The sequence below is a fragment of the Rhinolophus sinicus genome, chromosome 12 (genome assembly GCF_057876585.1).
Source record: "Rhinolophus sinicus isolate RSI-liver-muscle chromosome 12, RSI-T2T, whole genome shotgun sequence".
NCBI classification, from domain to species: Eukaryota; Metazoa; Chordata; class Mammalia; order Chiroptera; family Rhinolophidae; genus Rhinolophus; species Rhinolophus sinicus.
This window is the reverse complement of record NC_142512.1, coordinates 32,447,290-32,467,422: the sequence shown is the minus strand read 5'-3', so window position 1 is coordinate 32,467,422 and position 20,133 is coordinate 32,447,290. Positions and strand designations below refer to the sequence as shown.

The following is a 20,133-nucleotide window of genomic DNA, read 5'->3' as shown; positions in this document are numbered from 1 at the left end:
CTTTTTTTTATATTATTATTAAATGCCTTGGGGTGACATTAGTAAGGTAAATTATATAGGTTTCAAGTGTACAATTCTATAGTACATCATCTATATATTGCATTGTGTGTTCACCACCCAGAGTCAGTTCTCCTTTTTTTTTCTTTTAAAGAATAATTTAATACTTTTTTTCCCCCTTCTTCCTGCCTCCTCTCCCCCCCGCCCCCACTCTGGTAGAAGCCGTTGTTTCTCAGTTTAGTTGTGTAGGACACAGCTCCCTGGCCCATGCTGGTATTATGAGTCTTGCACTCCCTCCCCCCATGTGTTGGCCACCATGAATAATGTTTCACTGAGCATTGGGGTACATATCTTTATGTATAAATGTTTTCAGATTTTGGGGGTAGACACCCAGAAGAGGGATTGCTGGGATATATGGTAATTATATTCTTAATTTTTTGAGGAAGCTCCATACTGTTTTCCACAGTGGCTGTACCAATTTACATTCCCACCAGCAGTGTATGAGGGTTCCTTTTTCTCCAGAACTTCTCCAACACTTGTTGTTACTTGTCTTGTTGATGATAGCATTCTAACAGGTGTGAGATTGTATCTCATTGTAGTTTTGATTTGCATTTCCCTGATATCTCCACTTGGATCTTTTAAAGGTGTCTCAAACTCAACTGACTGTAGCAAGACTTATGATAGTCACACCACACCCTCATCTGCCTATCTCTTCCCAAACAGGGCCTCTTCCAGTGTTCCCAGTCTTGGTGAATGACACCTTTTATTTGCACAAAGTTGGAAAACCTAATATTGTGTTTACCCGAAAATAAGACCTAGCCGGACCATCAGCTCTAATGCATCATTTGGAGCAAAAATTAATATAAGACCTGGTCTCATATTATATTAAAATAAGACCTGGTCTTATATTACATTATATTATATAAGACTGTGTCTTATATAAAAATAAGTCCGTGTCTTATATTAATTTTTGCTCCAAAAGATGCATTAGAACTGATGGTCCGCCTAGGTCTTATTTTCAGGGAAACACGGTGGCATCCTAACTACTACCTCCCCTTTAACACCCATATTCAATTCATTGGCACATGCTGTTGACTTTTTACTCTCTAAATATCTCTTAACCCTCCCAGTCTTCTTGATCTCTACCGCCATCACCGAGGTTTGCACCACTATCAGTTTTTATTAGACCTCACAATAGCTTTTTCCGTTCTTATGCACCATGCCTGTTTCCCTCCCAGTCTACAAGGCTCTGTGTAATGTGACTTTTCCTCTCCACTTCTCTGGCTTTCCATCTGTATGCTTCCAGGGTGGCATTCTTTCAGTTCCTAAAAGGGCCCCAGTTCTTTCTCATTTCATATGCTGTTCCCTCTGACTGAGAACAGCTCCCCTTTGCCCCCTGCTTTCCTATTACAGATAGTGGTTTTTCCTTTTCAGATAGTGGTTTTTGAGGAATGTATTCCCTGTCCCTCCCCTGCTTCCCAGTACACACCAGGAGTTTTATTCCTACCTGTGCTTCTCAATCCCATTCCTTTCCTTCTTCATATCGCCAATCTCAGCGTGTAATCATAAACTGATAACTGTGATTATTTTATCTACCCTGCCTCAACCACAAGACAGTTTCCTAAGTGCAAAGATTCGACTTGATTTTATTCACAATAAAATTCTTAGTCTGGTGCCTGACAGATACTAATTGCTCCATTAATATTTATGAGTGAATGAATGAGTGATCCCTTAGTGGTTCTGTCATCTTTCTGAGTGTTACTGGTCTGTTGCCTGTTGACCTCACTGCCACCATCTGGGCTCCACACCAAGGTACCTCTCTTCCCTGTCCTTTTGTGTCAGATTCTGGCTAAGACTTTGAAATTTTCCAATGTTTTTGTTTGTTTCTTTGTTTTTCTCCTAGTAATGTAAGGAAAGCAGGCAGGAATCATATGCTTTTCTTCAAACCTGATATATTATTTCCTCCCTCTCTTTCTCTCATCTCTTGAAATTGAGAAGGGTCTTACAATCAAGTCATAATGCAATAGGCAGCATTTTTTGTCTTAGTGATTCTTAAAATAATGGTATACCTTATATTTCGTGTCCTCTTAGATTTGGTAAATTCAGGATTATTATTATTTTTTTTTTTTTGGTCAAAAACCATAGATATAGACAAAAAGATCACAAAGATACAGATACTGATGGTTAGTCATTGTTCACAGAGGATTGCACTGAAGCATATTTAACTTTCAGAGGAAGTCTATTTTCAGAATGTGCTGAGCATGTCACTGGAACTGGGACCAAGGCTTTTCAGCTGGATAGGACCAAGGCCTCTGAATGGCCAGCAGTAAAGAGACCAGTGCCATGGGTGGAGCCAAAGGGGTAGCAACCAAGGGTTCACTTTGCAACGTCACTCTCTTCCCTCCTTGCCATTATCATTTCTGTTAAAGCTACCTTTCCTCTGTTTCCTGGGCCTTATTCATGCGTTGTGGACTTATTTGGACCTGGCACTATGTTGGGGAAAACAACCACGAAAAGGACATGATTCTGGACAATTGAAAAAATCGGTGCTGCTAGTTTGGGAGTTGCTGAATTAATATGCTCTAATGGGAGGAAAAAAGATTTAAGGGCACTACAAAGTGCAGTCTTATAGGTAAGCAAAGGTGCGATTGGAGCAAAGAGAAGGGAACAATGTAGTAAATCTAGAGAGTTGGGGAAAACTTAGAGCAGAGATAATGTTTGATTTTGGCTGTGAAGTTTAAGTGAGAGTTCATCAGCTGGAGAAGTGGCAGGGTGGGTGGTGTCATTCCAGACAGAAATTAGTATGTGTAAAAGCATTAAGGTTTGAAGAACATTTTCTGAGAATAGAAGGAAGAATGTAAATGGTGAAAAGGGAAAGTGGATGATGAGCCCAGAAAACGTAGGTTGTGCCTAGTTTGTTTTGCTGGGTTTGGGAAGGTAAGGAGTTTTGGGATTCTGATTCAACTCACCTTTATTTAGCACCTACAGTGCGCTAGGGTTTTATATGTGTTATCTAATCATGACGCGAACTTTGTGTGATGGGTATTTATCCCTGTTTACCGCTAAGAAAATGGAGTCGCATGGAGGTTAAACAACTCGTTTAGAGTCACATAAATAACTGGTATTAAAAGAAGGATACCTCCCGTTGACAGTTGATGACCATATGGAAAAGAAATCCAAAGGCTTGCAGGGGCTATTCTGATTTAACGAATTAGATAAATCAGAGTCAGGCTGTATGTATGGTTCCTGATAATAAGGTAACATGGTATCTAGAAAACTACATCGAAAATCATAACATGAAATGTAGAGTATTAGTAGTTTTTCATAGACGTGTTTAAGTGGTCAGGAATATCTTATTATTTCACCATCTTTATAAATGTCAGTGTGAAAGAATTCAGGCTCTGAGGCTGGCCATGTGGAGGTGCTTGGCACCTTGCCTGTCATGTTGTGTAGCTGCTCAGTAACTGCTGCATCAGAATCTAGACAGTGTGGAAAGGGCCTCAGAAATTAGCATCTTCACATATACATTAATCCAGCTGGGGCAGAATTCACTGGTTTTGAATGCCAGACTTTTACAGAAATAGCTTTGTTTTAGTTTGCAGTTTCTGGCTTTTAAACAGGTTCAGAAATTCACATGATTAGCTAAGATTTTATTCTAGGAAGAAAAAAAAAAAAAGAAAAAAGAAAAAAAAAGAAAAAAAACCCACTGCTGTGAAAACTTTTTAGAAAGAAAAAAATATATAAACACCAGAAGCCACAGTCGGAAGGCATTATTCTTCCTCTCTCCTCTGATTCTTGTCCTGCTGGAAAATGCTGCTTTAATGTGTCAGTGTACTTTACTACATGTTCAATTGCCTTTATGAGAGGTTTTTCCTCTGTGCTGCTAAACCTGTGCAGTGTGAGAGGACAATGTGGGAGATAGAAGGTCAGCCCAAACCCTCTTGCCTACCTCTATTCTCTGCAGCCTTTTTCTCCTCAACCCTAACAACCAACTGATTTCTATAAGAGACATAGATACAGGAGCTGCTCAAACAATTTAGAATTTAGTTCTGTGTTCCTTGGAGGAGACTGTACGCCTCCGCCTCCCCCACCTTCTCTCTCTGTCTCATTGTTTATGATCATCTAGCTAGCAGGTTGTAGAGTTCAAATTTGAATTCAGGTCTATTTGCCAAACCGCGTGCTCTTTTCACTTCAGTCCACTGCCTCTGAAAGCTCCTGCCCAAATGAAAGACAGTTGAGTTGCCATCTGACTTAGTCATCATTGTAGAATTTTCTCTTTTCAAGGAAGTTTAATAAAAGGAAGAAACTGTTAATGTCAAGAACATTTAGATCAACACAAAATAACTTAATATTTACTATCGATACCTCCCCATTTCTAAAAGAACCTTTCTTTCCTTATTAGTGACCTTTAAATGCTTTTCTTCAGTGAAGCAGGGCTTTCTTCATCCGCCGCCCCCCTTTTCCCCCTAAATTGTTGCCAGGCTTTGGGATACAAGTCAATAGTAGTATAGTCATTAAATTTCAGTTGTAATCTACCTTGTTAAACTGGTTCCAATGAGGAATTATTTTGCAGATTCCAAATTTTCCAGAGCTGGATTTAATAATGACATTTATTTGATTCTATTAATTGATTTATGTATTTTTAAATTAGATTTAAAAATTCTCTATTTGACCCTTACTTTGAATACCAGTTTTGGAATATGAAACCAAAATCTAATTCAACTCATTAAGCATGTTGTTGGGGCAAATGTCATGAGCTTTTTATTTTCGGGGACAGAAAATTTATTTTCTTATTTATAATATAATATTTGATACATACAAAAGGATATTGGAACGTATGTCTAACTTATGAAGCATAACAATAAAATGAACACTTACAAATCCACTTAGAGTTCCCCACTTGGCTTACAAATTAGAAAATGTAAGTATACCCCTGAGGCTTCCTATGCACTTTCCCCGTCATCCCACCATCCCTCCCAGAAATACGCACACTAGAATTTTGTTTATTCTTCCCTAACTTTTATTAACCTTATCTTTTTGTCCGTAGCAAAAACGTTGTTTTTCATGTTTGTTACCATTTCACCTTAACCTTGAGTGAATGACTGTCCTCAAACTAAAGTTTAGCACATGACATTGCAAACTCGTGTACGTAAGTGTCTAAGTATAGTCTGAATATAGTTGATTTAAATGCATATGTAACCAAACTCTGTAATAAGATTTGGGCCCAGGCAATACAGAGCTGTGTTTACAAAATCTTACAAAATCAGCTCTTTCATTTTGCTAAACATGTACAGTCCATATGGTAGATGATTTCTCCATATTGCTAGTCTTTTCCAGCATTGCTATTGTGTTTTACCCCCATACATTTATCAAATGGAAGGAGAAAAAAAATTATCTGTGAATATATGTAGCAACTGTGTGTTGTGTTCTCTAACTTTGCTAAATCACATATTTATAAAATCTAAATTAGTTTTCAAATTTCATATATTTTTTAATTAAATGGCCTGTTGGTTTAATTTTTTTATGATGTTTATAATTCAGAAGGGTCATAGGGTAATTATGCATTTAAACCAAAATCTAATTCAACTCATTAAGCATGTTGTTGGGGCAAACGTCATGAGCTTTCTATGTTAGGGGACGGAAAATTTATTTTCTTGTTTATAATATAATGTTTGATACATACAAAAGGACATTGGAACGGATATTTTACACAGCATTTGAAATAACATGTTCCCATAACATTTTTTATTAATATTTCATATTTGTTTGTTTTCCTATGTCCTCAGTATTCAGCATGGTAACACTAAATATGTTTTTAAGAAACAAAAATAACTATTATTCAGTAGTAAAGTAACCATAAATCACCACTATTACATATAAGGCAGTTTGGATCAAAGATCAGTTATCCAAGGGGTATATCTTATTAGGTAAGATTTTGAAGAAAGATATTCCCTTGTATTTGTGGAATTTACTTAAATACCATCAGGGTGAAAATCTAGCTTTTTAACCATAGAAACTTCTTCACTAATTATGTAATGCTTTCTGTCTTTGTGTGAACGATAAATGCAGAAGTGTCTTAGGAACTGAAAATGAAGAGAGCACATTCTTCTTTTCCAGTTTGAATTAAGAGAAGACCATGAAGACTGAGAAACTAGTCTAATAAATACACTAAGTCTTGTAATTGATACGCTCTGTCTCATTCACTTTGCTTAGTTACAGGCAGAGCTGGGACTTAGCAAAGACAATCCTGGCAGCCAGTTAGAAATGGTCATTATTAGGATATAACTAAAGCTATATACACAACCAATTAAGCCTGAGTCACAGGAGGGATGGGAGATCCAGTAAAGAAGATGTTTGATCATAAGCTGAATTCAGAGTAGTATCAATATAATTAAGATCCTTGATTGAATTTTCAAAAATTCTTACTGTGGAATAAATCCTAATGGTTTGGTGGGATGAAAGATGCAGGAATGCTCAGAAACTAAAGTGACTGAATCTTGTATTTGGCCTACTTTATCACAGAGTCAGAGTTATAGCTGTATCCTAGTACCAAGCTTTTAACACATTATCTCTTTCCTTGGTATACTGGGTTATGTCTCCCAAGTATTAAGGATTCCTTAGTGTGCAACTGTATTCAGGATATAGGTGAACTATTCCATTTCAGTCACATATATTAGCAAACCAGCCTTTAATCAAAACTTTTTACTATTGAGGTTCTTTATCTAAGATTTTCTTTTTACTCTTTAAGACATTCTTCATTAAAACTTTGCTTTAATTGCGCCAATTAATTTTTTAAAACACCCTGACTAGTTTCTTTATAAATGTTACTGTTTTTGTTAGGATGGACGTTTGAAACCAGGAGATCAACTTGTCTCAATAAACAAGGAATCTATGATTGGAGTATCTTTTGAAGAAGCAAAAAGCATAATTACCAGAGCCAAATTGAGGTAACTATCCTATCATAAGATAAAATGAGTCATTTAGCATGTCTCATTAAATTAATAATTTAAAATGTCCTAAATACTTTAGACCCTAAAAGAAGTATTTTTTTTAATAATATGTTAAACGTTATCTTAGAATTCAATTGTACTATATCTATAAAGTGATTTCTTTTTTAATGCTAGGTCAGAATCTGCTTGGGAGATAGCATTCATAAGACAAAAATATGATGGCAGTCATCCAGAAAATCCATCATGCACATCCCTTTTACAAACTTCAGGAAAATATGAACCTCAAGCCTCAACATTTAGTCTTCTTTCTTCTTCTGAAATGCTAATTCCAAAGATCTCATCCACTCCCAAAACTACAGATGCCATTTCACCTTCTTTTAAGATAAATGAGGTAATCTTATATTTCTGTTTATTTATGCAGCCCACAAATCCCCTATATGTTTATATATTTGTACATATAGAATTATAATTTGGTAATGCAGTTTATTAATAAACTGATACTTCCTTGAAAGATCTTTTTCCTTTTTTTCTGTTAAGATTTTTATGCTGTGCTATCAGTAAATATTATTTTTTAAGTCAGTGTGTCCTTTGCACAGAAAATCATGATCAGGAATGGCATCACGAAGATATGCCTAACCTGTCACTCAAAACTATGTTAGGAATGTCATATTTATTTTCAGACAGTCTTTAATATGGTCTAATTCATTATTATTTCTGTTTTCTGCTTGACTGAAAACAGGCAGTCTTCCTTTGTGTTCCTTAGCTTTTTTCCTACACAGTGAGGCTAATCTTAACCATCCAGTGTAGGTGGATATTGTTCCCTCACACGTGTATGCTAGAATCTAGTTCACCCTCGTAAATTCACACAAAAGGGGGAGTTTCTACATCAAAATAAAATACAATTAATAACTAATTGCTATAGTATCCTAACAAATCAAAGTTAGGGAATATGACATACATTCTTTAAATCTGTGATAGCTATAAAGTAAAACAGGAGACTCAGGTAGGCTTCCAGTCAGTGGAATAAAATTCATCAAAGATAACTTGAGTTTCAGGAACATGCTAATCAGATACAGAGTATGAAATTTTCTGTCAGCCGCTTATACTTTTTCATTTGGGGTTATAATACCTTTTCAAACACAAGGTACATGGCCTTATGTTTTGTTGTCCTTCAATGATAGAGCTGAAAGCAGTTGTTACCTTTAATTCAGAATTGCTTTGTTTGAAGATGAATATACCAAAATTTTAGAGGTTTTATATTTTTTGGACTATGGCTTTAATCACTTTAACCATTCTTTTTATGATAACATGAGCTTCTAGTCTGGTCTTTGACCTACTTTAGAAAATGACATTTCATGTTCCTCATTTTCTTTCATAGTTAAAAACTGGATACAAGAAAACAGAACAGACTCCAATTACTTCTTCAGACAACAGCCCTACGGATATGTCTAATTTAGGTAAATGGACATTTAATTCCTCTTTCCTGTTATTTTTTTCAATTACTTTCTCAATGAGGAGAACCTAATGTGACTTAATAGACTTTAAAGGAGGATGTATTATGCCATTTTTCCATCAATGAATAAAAGAGCAAAATGAATGTATTGTGCAGTGGTCCCTGTTAGATTATGACTTTTATTGGAAATTTTCCTGAACAAAGGGTTGAAATTTTCAAAGATACATTATCATCACACTGTCTATGAAACTGTAATAATCAATGAACTGTTGAAACCAAGTAATGAAAATTCTTTTATAAATCAAGATTAGGTTGCCTTGCCCTTTTAGTGAAATACTGGTGAGATATATTAAATGCACCTGTCAGACAAATTATAGAAGGGAGCATACTTTAAAAAAAGAAACATGTTTTGGTCTTTTTTGGAAGAGATTATATAGCTATAAATTAGAAGACTATCAGTATTGTGAATTCAATATTATTGGTTTTTAATTACCATGAAAATGATTTCCTGATTATTTAAAACAATAAAGGATTATGTAAGCAACCCATAAAAAAGGGATTTTTATCAAGTTTTAAAGTTTATATTGGCTCAAATATGAAAAATATCCCTCCCCTTAAATTATCTCCAAAAGTTAATAGAAATAAAAAAACCAGTACTAATAGAAAGGAAAAGTTAACTACGTATGTCTAAATTATAATTCAAGTTATTACTGATGTATTTCAATTTTTAATAGCATTATCTAGATCAGAATTGCAAAATAAAGAAAAGGTAGTATAAATGACATAATGTCTTAGTCCGTTTGGGCTACTATAACAGAATACCACAGACTGGATAGCTTATAAACAACAAATATTTATTTATCTCGGTTCTGGAGGCTGGAAGTCCGGGGTCATGGTGCCAGCCTGGTCCGGGTGAGAGCCTTTTTCCGGTTACAGACTTTTCATCGTGTCTTCACATGGTGGAAGGGGCTAGTGAATGCTGTGGGGTCTCTTTTATAAAAAGGGCACTAACCCTATTCAAGAGGACTCCATCCACCCTCATGACCTAAGCACCTCCCAAAGGTGCATCTAATACCATCATCATTTCAACATATGAATTTTGCAGGGACACAAACATTCAAACAATAGCACATAACTACCATACTTAACAGGAATTTACACTAGATTCCGTGGTAGTTTCCTATGATTTGGAGCAGTATTTGCTAATGGGGTAGTAGCAATCTTTAGCCATATACTCGTATAATACACCTTTTTACTTAGTGGGATTTGTTGACTTGTAGAAACTTTATTAGCTTTGTTTCCTTTACAAAATTAATTTCCATTCTCTTGATAATATTTTTATTTTATACTGGGAACCCACGTAAGAAAAAAAGACAAATGAAAGAAGCAAGCAATGGTGCAGGAGACATTTATGCAACATGTTTTCAATTCTGAAAGTAATGGAACTATTCAGTGCCTCTGTTAGCCTTTTATTTATTCAGGAAGCATTTACTGTGTATGCCATATGTGTAGAAAACATAGTTCAGTAGGAATTATTAAGGAATTAGGATATTTTCTGTGAGGTATTAAATAGTATACTGTGAAATAAACCATGGGGTTAAAAAAAAACCTTCATTCAGATAAGAAAAAGAAATGTATGTGTGTGTGTGTGTGCGTGTGTGCGTGTGTGTGGTTCATTTTATCGAATAACTACTATTTGCCATATTCTGTGTTAACTAGCAAGGTGTGGGTGGTTTTTGTACTCTAAGGCGCATACTCTCTTGTGGATGAGTTGCACATTTGAAAAATAGTAAAGCCATGAACAAAGCAGACTAAGAAGAAAGTAGTAAATGGCATGAGCAGTGTAGGGAAGGCATGGTAATCACCAGGCTCCGAATGGGAACTCAGAGGTTCAAATTTTTGCTCCCAACTTTTTCGGTATGTTACTGTGAAATAGTTGCCTCATGGGATTGTTATGAGTATTAAGATCATGCATGTCAAGCGCTTAGCCTGTCGTTGGTACACAGTGTATTTGCTGTTATTTTTATTATTACAGAACCTGCAGACTAGACTGTAGCTCAGATAATATTCCCACAGGCATGTTTTCAGAGCAGAACTGAAAGCTTTCATCCTTTAATTCACTGTTGCATCCTCCCCTTACCCCAAAAGCTAGTACATATTAAAGGATTTGTCACAATATGCAGAATTTCTCAGCAGAAGCCAGGTATCATCCAAATCTTGAGGGAGGTGGTAAACATCAATTGAGAAATGAGGGTAGGAGATCATCTAAGTGAAGGAAGTACCATAAGCAATAGCAAAGAAATAAGGATGCGCGAGATGTCAGGTGACCCTAGGAGGCAGATCTGAATAGAGCAGAGGGATCCTGGAGGAATGAAAACACCAAGGTAAATTTACATCAGTGACTATAAGAAACGATGCTAGATTGTCTAATAGAAAAAGAATTTAATGAAGAATATATTTAAGTAAGTAAGCTATATGTAAAGTAAATATTAAAATCCCATTAAATCAGAACATTTTTCTAGGGTAGAAATAGTATTGACTTAGTCCCGTTTTCTTACTTCCACATAAATGTAGTACGCCTGATGTTTCTGAAGGACAAAAAAGCAAAGTCAACTCTCTAAATTATCTCTAAGTAACTTATATACATTATGATGTGTCTGTTATCAGTAGTTAATTATAGATTGTTTCCAAATTAGATCCTTAACCATGACATCTAGCCTCCTTCAGACAGTTGGTATTTATTCAAAAAATACAAATGTGTCTTAATGTTAACCTCAACAAAAATAAACTAAATGAGGTGAGTCTACCCCAGTTTCCATCTCAGAATCATTCCAAAATGTAAAACTGGTTAGAATTTTTAAAATCCACATAATACTTAAATATGTTTTTTAAACTATTCTATTACATGCATACATTTCTTATTTTAGAGTCCAGAGTTGTTTACTGTTGCCATAAGGTGAATAACGCATGAGCTTGTAAGTGAGCTAAACTCATGCTAAAGACATTACTAAGGAAATCAGTAAAAAATCATTGCATGAAGAAATACTATTAACTTTAGAATAACACAAGCCCACAGTAAGGTTTTTATAATTGAAACAAAGTAGTGACAAGGGAAAAATGTCCAGGGAAGATTCATGGGTTTAACCAAATGGTATTGATCTTTCCCTTATAAAACATTCCCTTTCTTCAAATAGGAAGAGGAGATCTAAGAGAATAATAAGCCATACTTTGAAAAGTCTCACTCCCTCAGAGAGGAGCAAATACGGAGCTTAGGCTGGAATTGAGAGATGCCACAGGCAAACAAGGAAAGCTGTGATGAGGAGCTTTTCAGGTCAAGCTCCAGTACTGGGAGTTACCAAAGCATGTTGGATTTATGGACAGATCTACCTAAGGTTCTGGCTCAAAAGTAAAGGTTTAGGGGAAGGTTGGCTGAAAGAATGTGCGATTTTGTTAAAGCCGTGATTGCATATTATTAAATGGAGGATTGGTATAGTTTTACATTAAATCTCCTATTTAAATACACTCTCTCTCTGTTAATAGTCACAATACTTTATAGTTTTCTATGATTTTTTATTTTACCTTTACAATTCCTGTCAGGTGATTTGTTTTATTTTTCCTACTTTACATATGAGAAAACTGACTATGAAGGATATTGACACATTTAAGAACAGTGGCTTGGGGAGTCACAAGAAATTAGGACCCTAATATGGTCACCTACTGGCTAGTTTCTTTACCCTCCGGGACCTTGGTCTCTTCATCTTTGGGGTGGGAATGATAGCACCTGTGTCATTGTGGTTATAGTAAAGATTAATGAGCTTATATATGTGTTAAGTACCTAGTGCACTGCCTGGCTAGAAGTAAACATAAATGGTAGCTGATCTTCTGTTACTTCCACTGTTACACAGCAAAATTTTAAGCTTAGGTATAGGAAAACAGAAGTGAGAACGCATGCTGTAGTGTGTGTAGATGATGTGTGTGTCACTGGGCCTCCCTCTCTCCCGCTTACCCCTCTCCCACCCTTCCACACACGTACACTTGACCTGAGTAATTCACGCCCCGGGTTAGTCTTAGTCTGAAACCATAATTAGGGTAGCTTGGGTCCACCTCGTGTTAGTGTGCTTTCCTTGTAGGTCAGGCACCAAGTTGAAAGTCATTGTCTAGCCTCACAAGTCCAAACCTTAAAGATGAATAATAAAGTTTGACTTACCTGCTGTTTGATCTTTCATACCTCTCAACTCCATGCTCATCTTTTATGCCACACTTCAGTTTTGGCACAGAGTTTCTCTTAATGTTACCGAACCAAACTGAACCAAACCGCATGAGGGTCTGCCAGCCTGATGCACAGCAAAGCCAAACACCAAACGTCACGGTTTGCAATGGAGAAATTAAAACTGTTTTATTAAACCCTGTTTATTGCAGGGTGCCGTGCAAGGAGAACGGAAAACTAGGTATTGATTAAAACCGAAACTCCCCGATAGCTTTTAATCAAGGGTTTTTAACGGCAAGGATTGAAGGTTGGGGTTGAGGGGAGCAGGCTGGTATGTGGAAGCACTATTAGAGATTTTGATTGGAGCTTTGGAAATTGCTTGTATGGTAAGGGGTGTCAGCACTGGATCTTCCTGTACAACAGACAGTTCAGTTCTGAAAGGGTTCAGGTGTTCAAGTTCCGGTCCTTTGTTTCCGTGATGGAGGGATGAGACTTTGGTTCTGGATGCACCTAGAGGTCAAAGGTCCCTCTTCTGCACCTGCTTTCGGTCTGTTGTCACTGAAGAGCAATTCAGTATCTTGTTAGAAACAGGATAGGACTGCTTTAAGCTCGTTCTGCGGTCACATTAGGAGAAAAAAATATACAGATGGTATTTTTTATCCCACGGCCAACAATTAGGTATAACAGTAACAAAGGAAAGTTTGTTTTTATCAGAATTGTGAAAATTCTTTTATACTAAAATCAGTCTTTCTCTGCATTTGATTCCATTTGAAGCTAAAAGTCAGTAGCCCTTTTTTTTTTATGATCTTGACACGTATAAGCTATATTCAAGATTTTACATAGACTGTTAAGGATGTGTTAAAGGTTTAGAGGAAGACTATTTATTTTCATGTGTGCTTCTTATGTTCTTAAGAAAGAGAATGCAAATCATTTTGTACTTAGAGACAGATGCTCTGAGAAATTAAAAAAAAATTAAAACACTGCATAAAGATGTGACATTTTAAAAAGTTTTTTCTCTTCCTCTTATTTCTATGTAGAACTAGTAAAATATCATTTAAAAGTGTATTTAGAATACTGACAATTTAGATATAAGGATTGACATGAATTACAGGAATTTATTTTCCAAACTTTGGCATATTAAAACAAATAATTTTTTTCAACTTCTGGTCCCAGGAGGCACCTGGTTTCTTACTCATGTAACAAGGACAAGGGCTCATCTAAACAATTAGAATAGATCGAGAAGGTGTTAAAAGAATGGGTGAGAGGTGTGTAAAACTCAACTCTCTCAATGCTCTTCAAGTAGCATTTATGCTACTTGAAATAGAACCCTTCTGTAAAATAAGAAATAGGACTTTTACTTTAAGAAGTTCTGAGTCTATATTATACTTCATGTGTAACCTTGAAGCAATTTGCATTTTTAGAGTTTTTCTGTAGTACTTCCAGAACTGCCGTAACAAAGCCACTTTTGCCAGCCAAAGAAATAGCATGATCTTTTTGAATTTCTCATATGATTTTACTTATTTTGGAAGAAAACATGACTTTGTACAATTAGTAAGGCATTGTAATGACAGGGCAGTGGTAGGATGTATGTTTGTCTTTTAAATTACTATTTCTGTGGGACTTAATGCATGATTGGCCACTCTTTTTTAGATCATATCTTAGGGCTCAAGTGAAGCTGGTGAGTATGATACATTTTAGATTTAAAGAAAAAAAATCATGAAAACAAAAGTGAGAGCTGCCAACTGATTAGCCAGAATTATTTTTTGAACAGCAGGAGCCCAGAACACATCCTGTCAAATGAAAAGTTCTATTCCAATTAAATTCCCAATTAATGTGCACCCTGTTGTCTCTTAGCTGTTGCCCCTGCCTCGACTGATAATTACGGACCACAAGGAAAGAAGATTTCTCTAAATCCCTCCGTTCGCCTTAAGGCAGAGAAACTGGAAATGGTAAATACTTTAAATTTCCATTTTTCTTCCATAAAACGACAGCAAGGAAGTATTCTCATTCTTGGAGAAGATAAAGGACTGGAGCCATTCGTTTCTTTAAGTTATTTATTTGCAATCGAATGAATGGCAGTTTGGATTTAAATTTATTCATGTTTGAGTTGGGCAGCTGTTGTTGTTTGTTCAGTAGGACAAAATAGAAGAAGTAAAACCTTTGTAACTAAATTGACATTCAAATTGGTCTTTCCTCCTGTGTAGGAATAAGACAAAGGTGATATTTTACAACATAGAATCAAAGGAAACGTGGAATACATTATGACAAAGTGTAGTAGACTTCATATGTAATAGCAATAAGTGCAAGGAAGTAATACTGCATTGTTCAATTTTTTAAAAAGTAAAGGGAAACTAAATCCTAAAGAACAAAATAGTCAGACTATAAAGAAGATGGTCGCAATGTACTAGGCACCAAAAAAAAATTGTCCTAGGGAGAGAGCTTCTATATGAAAGAAATTTAAGATGATTAAAAAAGAAAAATTAAAAGTAGAAAAACATTTTGAAACTTGTTCTTGTCAGGTTACCTGGGAGCTGACAGCAAAAATGTACTGTCTTTTTTTTTTTTTTTTTTTAGTATAAAAATGGATATAGTGCTGAAGGTCTACAGCCTCTATTTTCCTGTCAGATTTTGTGGATAATAATTTTTTACATTTTTGGAAGAGTGCTAAAATGCATAGCTAGAATAAATACACATTGTATTTATTCCCATATTCATACCTTTGCATGATTCTGTAACAGTACCCTTTTCATTGCCAATTCAAATTTTACCCATTGTTCAATTTCTGACTCAATTCCAACTTCTTCATCCAGATTTTGCTATTACAGTTAGGGTCAGTATTGCATTTTTTTTCCACATCTGTAAATCACTTTGTAGTTCCCTCTAATTTTTCATTTTATCAACGAGATGAAGCTTCTTCACAACAATACCCTGTGTACCTACCACTGTTTAAACACCTGGTTTTTGCTCAGTTAAACTTTCCGATTAATTAAATACTGGAGATGTCTTCTTTATATTTTCAGAATCCTGAGTATTTTTTGCTAACTTGTACTCTCTTTTTAGTATTTGTGACTAAAATGTAAGTTCTGGCTAATGGCAAGGTTTACATTTGCAAAAAAAAATAGAATGTTTAAGGTTGAAAAGCACATCTATCCATATCTAAAAATGAATAGCTATTGTTTTTTAATGATACTGCTTTAATAAACATTTCTGAACATTCAGGATTTAATGCTAACCATTGGTCTAGATAAGGAGAAAATTATCCAGCTAATGACTAACTGGCAGCCTTTGTTCTTTTACTTGGTTTAAATTTTCCTAGTGATGATATATTTGTTTTTAACCTGATTAATTTTCTTAGAGATATGAAAAGCATCTAAATTTGTATTGATTCTGAGTTGTATGAGTTGCTTAACTATTGGATCAGAATTCCAGTTTTGGTTTTCCTTTTAGCCTAAGCAAATTTATTATTTTTGTAGAGAAATTAGCAGTTTTACAACAAAAGAAGCCCACATTCTGTGTGAATTCAGCTTCCCTGCTTTTATTAAAAGTATTTTTAGTGACTGTATTAGTAGAGCTTTCTTTATTTGTTAATTCCTTGTCTGAAAAAAATGGTTTTCCTCTTTCCATGAATACTCTAAAAATGATTTTTATGTATTTTTAAATAATTTCACCATAGTTACCTGTAGTGATATATTTTTTTCAAAGTATTTTTATAAGTACCATGTCTCATTTGATCCTATAGTTAAACTTTTATGTAGGTGTGGTAAACATAGCAAATAGAGATACAATTTATTATTTGGCTTGAAGACGACGAATTATTGCACCTCTGAATACTATCTGTATTTTTGTACCTGAGAAAGACGCTTTGGGATACAGATGCCTTTTCGCTGGTATTCACTTTACTTTGCCATTTCTGTAACATTTGAAAAGCTATAGTGAGCAATGGCGTACCCAATGTCTGACTATACTTAATGAGATGTTCTTTGTTATTAGGTTGAGAAGTATGTGACTAATATCATACCAAAGTGACATTTTTTTTTTTTAATTCGTCATTCAGACATCAGAAAAAGTTAAGGACAGTTATTTGTCCAAGTAATAAATTTGCATTTTTTAAGGCTAAAAGATGACATTATTCAAGAAATTATTAGAACCTACTTTTTGATCAAAAATAAATTGCTTCCAATTTAAATTCATGAGCTTGCCTAACTGCATGCGTATTCATCTAGAGTAAATTTTAAATTCAACAAAACTTTCACCTATCATGAAGTTTAGCTCTAGATCAATTTACACTATTGTTAATCACATTTTGCAACTATATTATTACTTAATATAGCAAGAATCACCATGTATTGGATATGTTCTGTGATAGATGTCTTATTTGCATTACTTTTATAAAATTGTGTTTATATCTTTATATGGAAATATCAATCATACTCAAGAATGATTATATTATACTTATACAATTTAATGAATAATAAACACATATGTACCCACCACCCAACTGAGAATGAGAACTTTTGACATTGCCTGTTTCTTCTTGATCATATGTAACTCCCCTCTGCACAAGAAGTAACTGTATTCTAAATTTTGAATTTATCACTTATATGCTTTTAAAAAAATAATTACTGAAATATCGTGAGGTCAAAGAGTTTGATTACCTTCAACTTTAACTTGAGGTGTTGCCAAATTTTCACTTCTATTTCTCCAGCTCCTAGAAAAGTGAATTGGAGTAATTATAAAAGGCCATCAATCAGGGAATGGGAAATAAATTATAATACATTCACACAGTTAGATACCATTTCAAGTTAAAATAATTGAACTAGTTTTTCAGATAACAATATTGAGCAATTGTGTAACAACATTGAAGTAAAAATAAAAATAATTTGTAAGATGCTTTTGTCCTATACTATTCATGTAAAATTTTAAATGATAAGAGTACCTATTATTAGGGGATGCATGTAGTAATGGCATCAAATCATGGGCAGGAAAGACACAACAATCTTAGGATGGTGGTTCCTGCTGAGGAACAATGGAGAAAGCTTTCAACTAAGTCTACAATGTTTATTTAAAATAAAATAAAATAAATAAGATGACCAGCTCTATAACGTAATCGTCACCGCCCGTGCATTTGTAATAATCTTCTTTATACTAATACCAATTATAATCGGAGGCTTCGGCAACTGACTGGTCCCTCTAATAATTGGTGCACCGGACATAGCATTTCCCCGTATAAACAACATAAGCTTCTGACTCTTACCCCCCTCCTTCTTACTTCTACTGGCCTCATCTATTTCAAACAAATATTAATGAGTATTTGATGAGAGCAAGTACTGAGAAACCTAAAGTTGAGAATTATTATTCCATGTTATGCAAGGCAAATTTTTATGACCTTGTAGACACGGTAGGCAGATGATGCTAGACTAAGCTCTAGAATCACTTTTGAAGGAATCTCTCCTGATGTTATCCCTTCCTCCTGTCTCCTCTCACTGTGCTCAGCCACCTATACATTAGCCAGTTTGTTTCTGCTATAGTGTATCCTGTACATACATCTATTAAATTACACATTGCACTAATGACATTTGTTTACATGCTATTCACACCCTAGAGACCGTAGTAGCAGCTCTATCTTTTTTGTGTGTCCCTTTGACAAATAGCAAGCACTAGATACATATTTGGTAAATGAAATGATGAATGACTGAACAGATTCCAATGGAAAAAGAAATTTATAAAGGACAATTACCAGTATTAAATTTTACCTGTGTTTTAAATTTTGATATGATTGATACAGAATATGTTCTTGCCAGAATCCAATAGTAGGGTATCCAGTCAGGCCCTATGCGTTAGTCAAGATTAGGTTTTGCTAACTGGTGAACCTAAAATAACAGTGGTTTCCATTATTTCTCTCACACCATAAAGAAGTCTAAAAGAAGCTAATCTTACTGGCATGGAGATTCTACAGTACCCCAACTAGTTGTCTACTCCACCATGTTTATTGAGGTAGCTCATGAACCAGGATGTCTACTTGAGTTCCAGCAACCAACCAACCTTCCTCCCTCCCTTTCTTCCTTTTATCTTTCTCTATTTCTTTTGTTTTCCTTTTAATTAATCCCAAAGAGACAAGGAAGTACCGACAAGAAGTACTGACCCCTACTTTTGAAAGACTTCCCGCAAGTTCCTTACAGTACTTTGCCTTATATCTTCTTGGCCAGTTCATAGTCACATGAAACTGCAGAGGGGGCTAGGAAGTACCTTTTAGCTGGGTGACATTATTTGTAGCTAAAAATTATGGTTCTGTTGCTAAAGAACAAAGACAGAATGGACATTGGAGTTCAACTAGCAGTCTCTGAATTTTCAATCAGCTCTGGGTGCTTAAAAGAGAAGGTAGAAAGAACTTTTCCAGAGAAAGCTTTTTAGTTTTCAGAGAAAGTTTTAGTAAACCTAGTCATAAACAACCTAAAAACTAGAATATTTTGTATTTAATTGAATTTCTATCAACTTTAGTTTGGGTCTCAAGTGCAAGATACTAACAGAATATCCGTACTTTAGAATATTATTTATAGAAATTACTGTTCAATTGGATTAAGTAAGATTTCCTTGCTATTTTTCTTCTTTCATATCACATATTTTAAACTAAGAAAAAGGTTGATTTTTGGTTCTAGGCCTATGCTTATAAATTTAGGATCAGCCGAAGTGCTAGCCTTGGGGGAAAAAAAAAAAAAAAAAACTGAGATAGTGGAAGAAGCAAGAAGCTAATATTTTACAGAAAATTAATCCATAAATAGCAGACTTTCTTTGGGCATCTAATTCTGGTTACTGTTCCTGATATTGATTCTTTTCACTGGGTTGTAAAATAAAGTTGTGAAGAAAAGTTTTATGTAAAGAAAAGTTTTATTCTTTGAAGATTTGAAAAATTGCTTCACATGTGTCCTTTTCCTTCCAGGCTCTAAATTACCTTGGTATTCAGCCCACAAAGGAACAACACCAAGCCCTGAGACAGCAAGTGCAAGTAGACCCAAAGGGGACAGTGTCTTTTGGAGGTAATATTAGGTTTGTTGTGTTGTGTCATCCCAGAAACTCGGTTGAAGAGTTATTGTGACCCATTTTCATTAAGAGTACCTCTTCTTTAGAAGGAGAGAGAGAAAAATAAGACCACATCTATTTCAAGTTCCTTGGTTGGTACTCTGAAAACTCAGCTAGAATTACTGGTCAGCAGAAAAGAGAACTTTCTTAGAATATTTCAGCTCTAAAATATCATTCTATCATACTCTTTTTTAGTTTTTACCTACTTCATAAACATTGCTTTAGTAAATAACAAAAAAAAGTTACAAAATATGGAAGTCCTAGTTCTACAGTAAAACTGGAATCTCTTTTTCAGCTAATATGATAAGGTAAATATTTTTATGATGCTGTATAATTATTCTTATTAAGAGTGTCATAATGTTGACATACTTAGTTGATGTTATTATAACATTAAGCCTTCCCACTATTGGGAATTTGATGTTTTCTCAGTAACTGACATTGTAAATAAT

The 20,133-nt window shown here is 34.9% G+C and overlaps 1 protein-coding gene across 2 annotated transcripts in view; it reads left to right on the top strand.

Moving 5' to 3' along the window:
* Positions 1-20,133, top strand: part of STXBP4 (syntaxin binding protein 4) — a 144,727-nt gene that overhangs the window by 12,853 nt on the left and 111,741 nt on the right. For both annotated transcript variants that reach the window (XM_088802178.1, XM_088802179.1), the window contains 5 exons: positions 6,838-6,944; positions 7,122-7,338; positions 8,326-8,404; positions 14,462-14,556; positions 19,545-19,641. In XM_088802178.1, the coding sequence (XP_088658304.1) occupies positions 6,838-6,944; positions 7,122-7,338; positions 8,326-8,404; positions 14,462-14,556; positions 19,545-19,641 (595 nt within the window). The remainder of the gene's footprint in view (positions 1-6,837; positions 6,945-7,121; positions 7,339-8,325; positions 8,405-14,461; positions 14,557-19,544; positions 19,642-20,133) is intronic.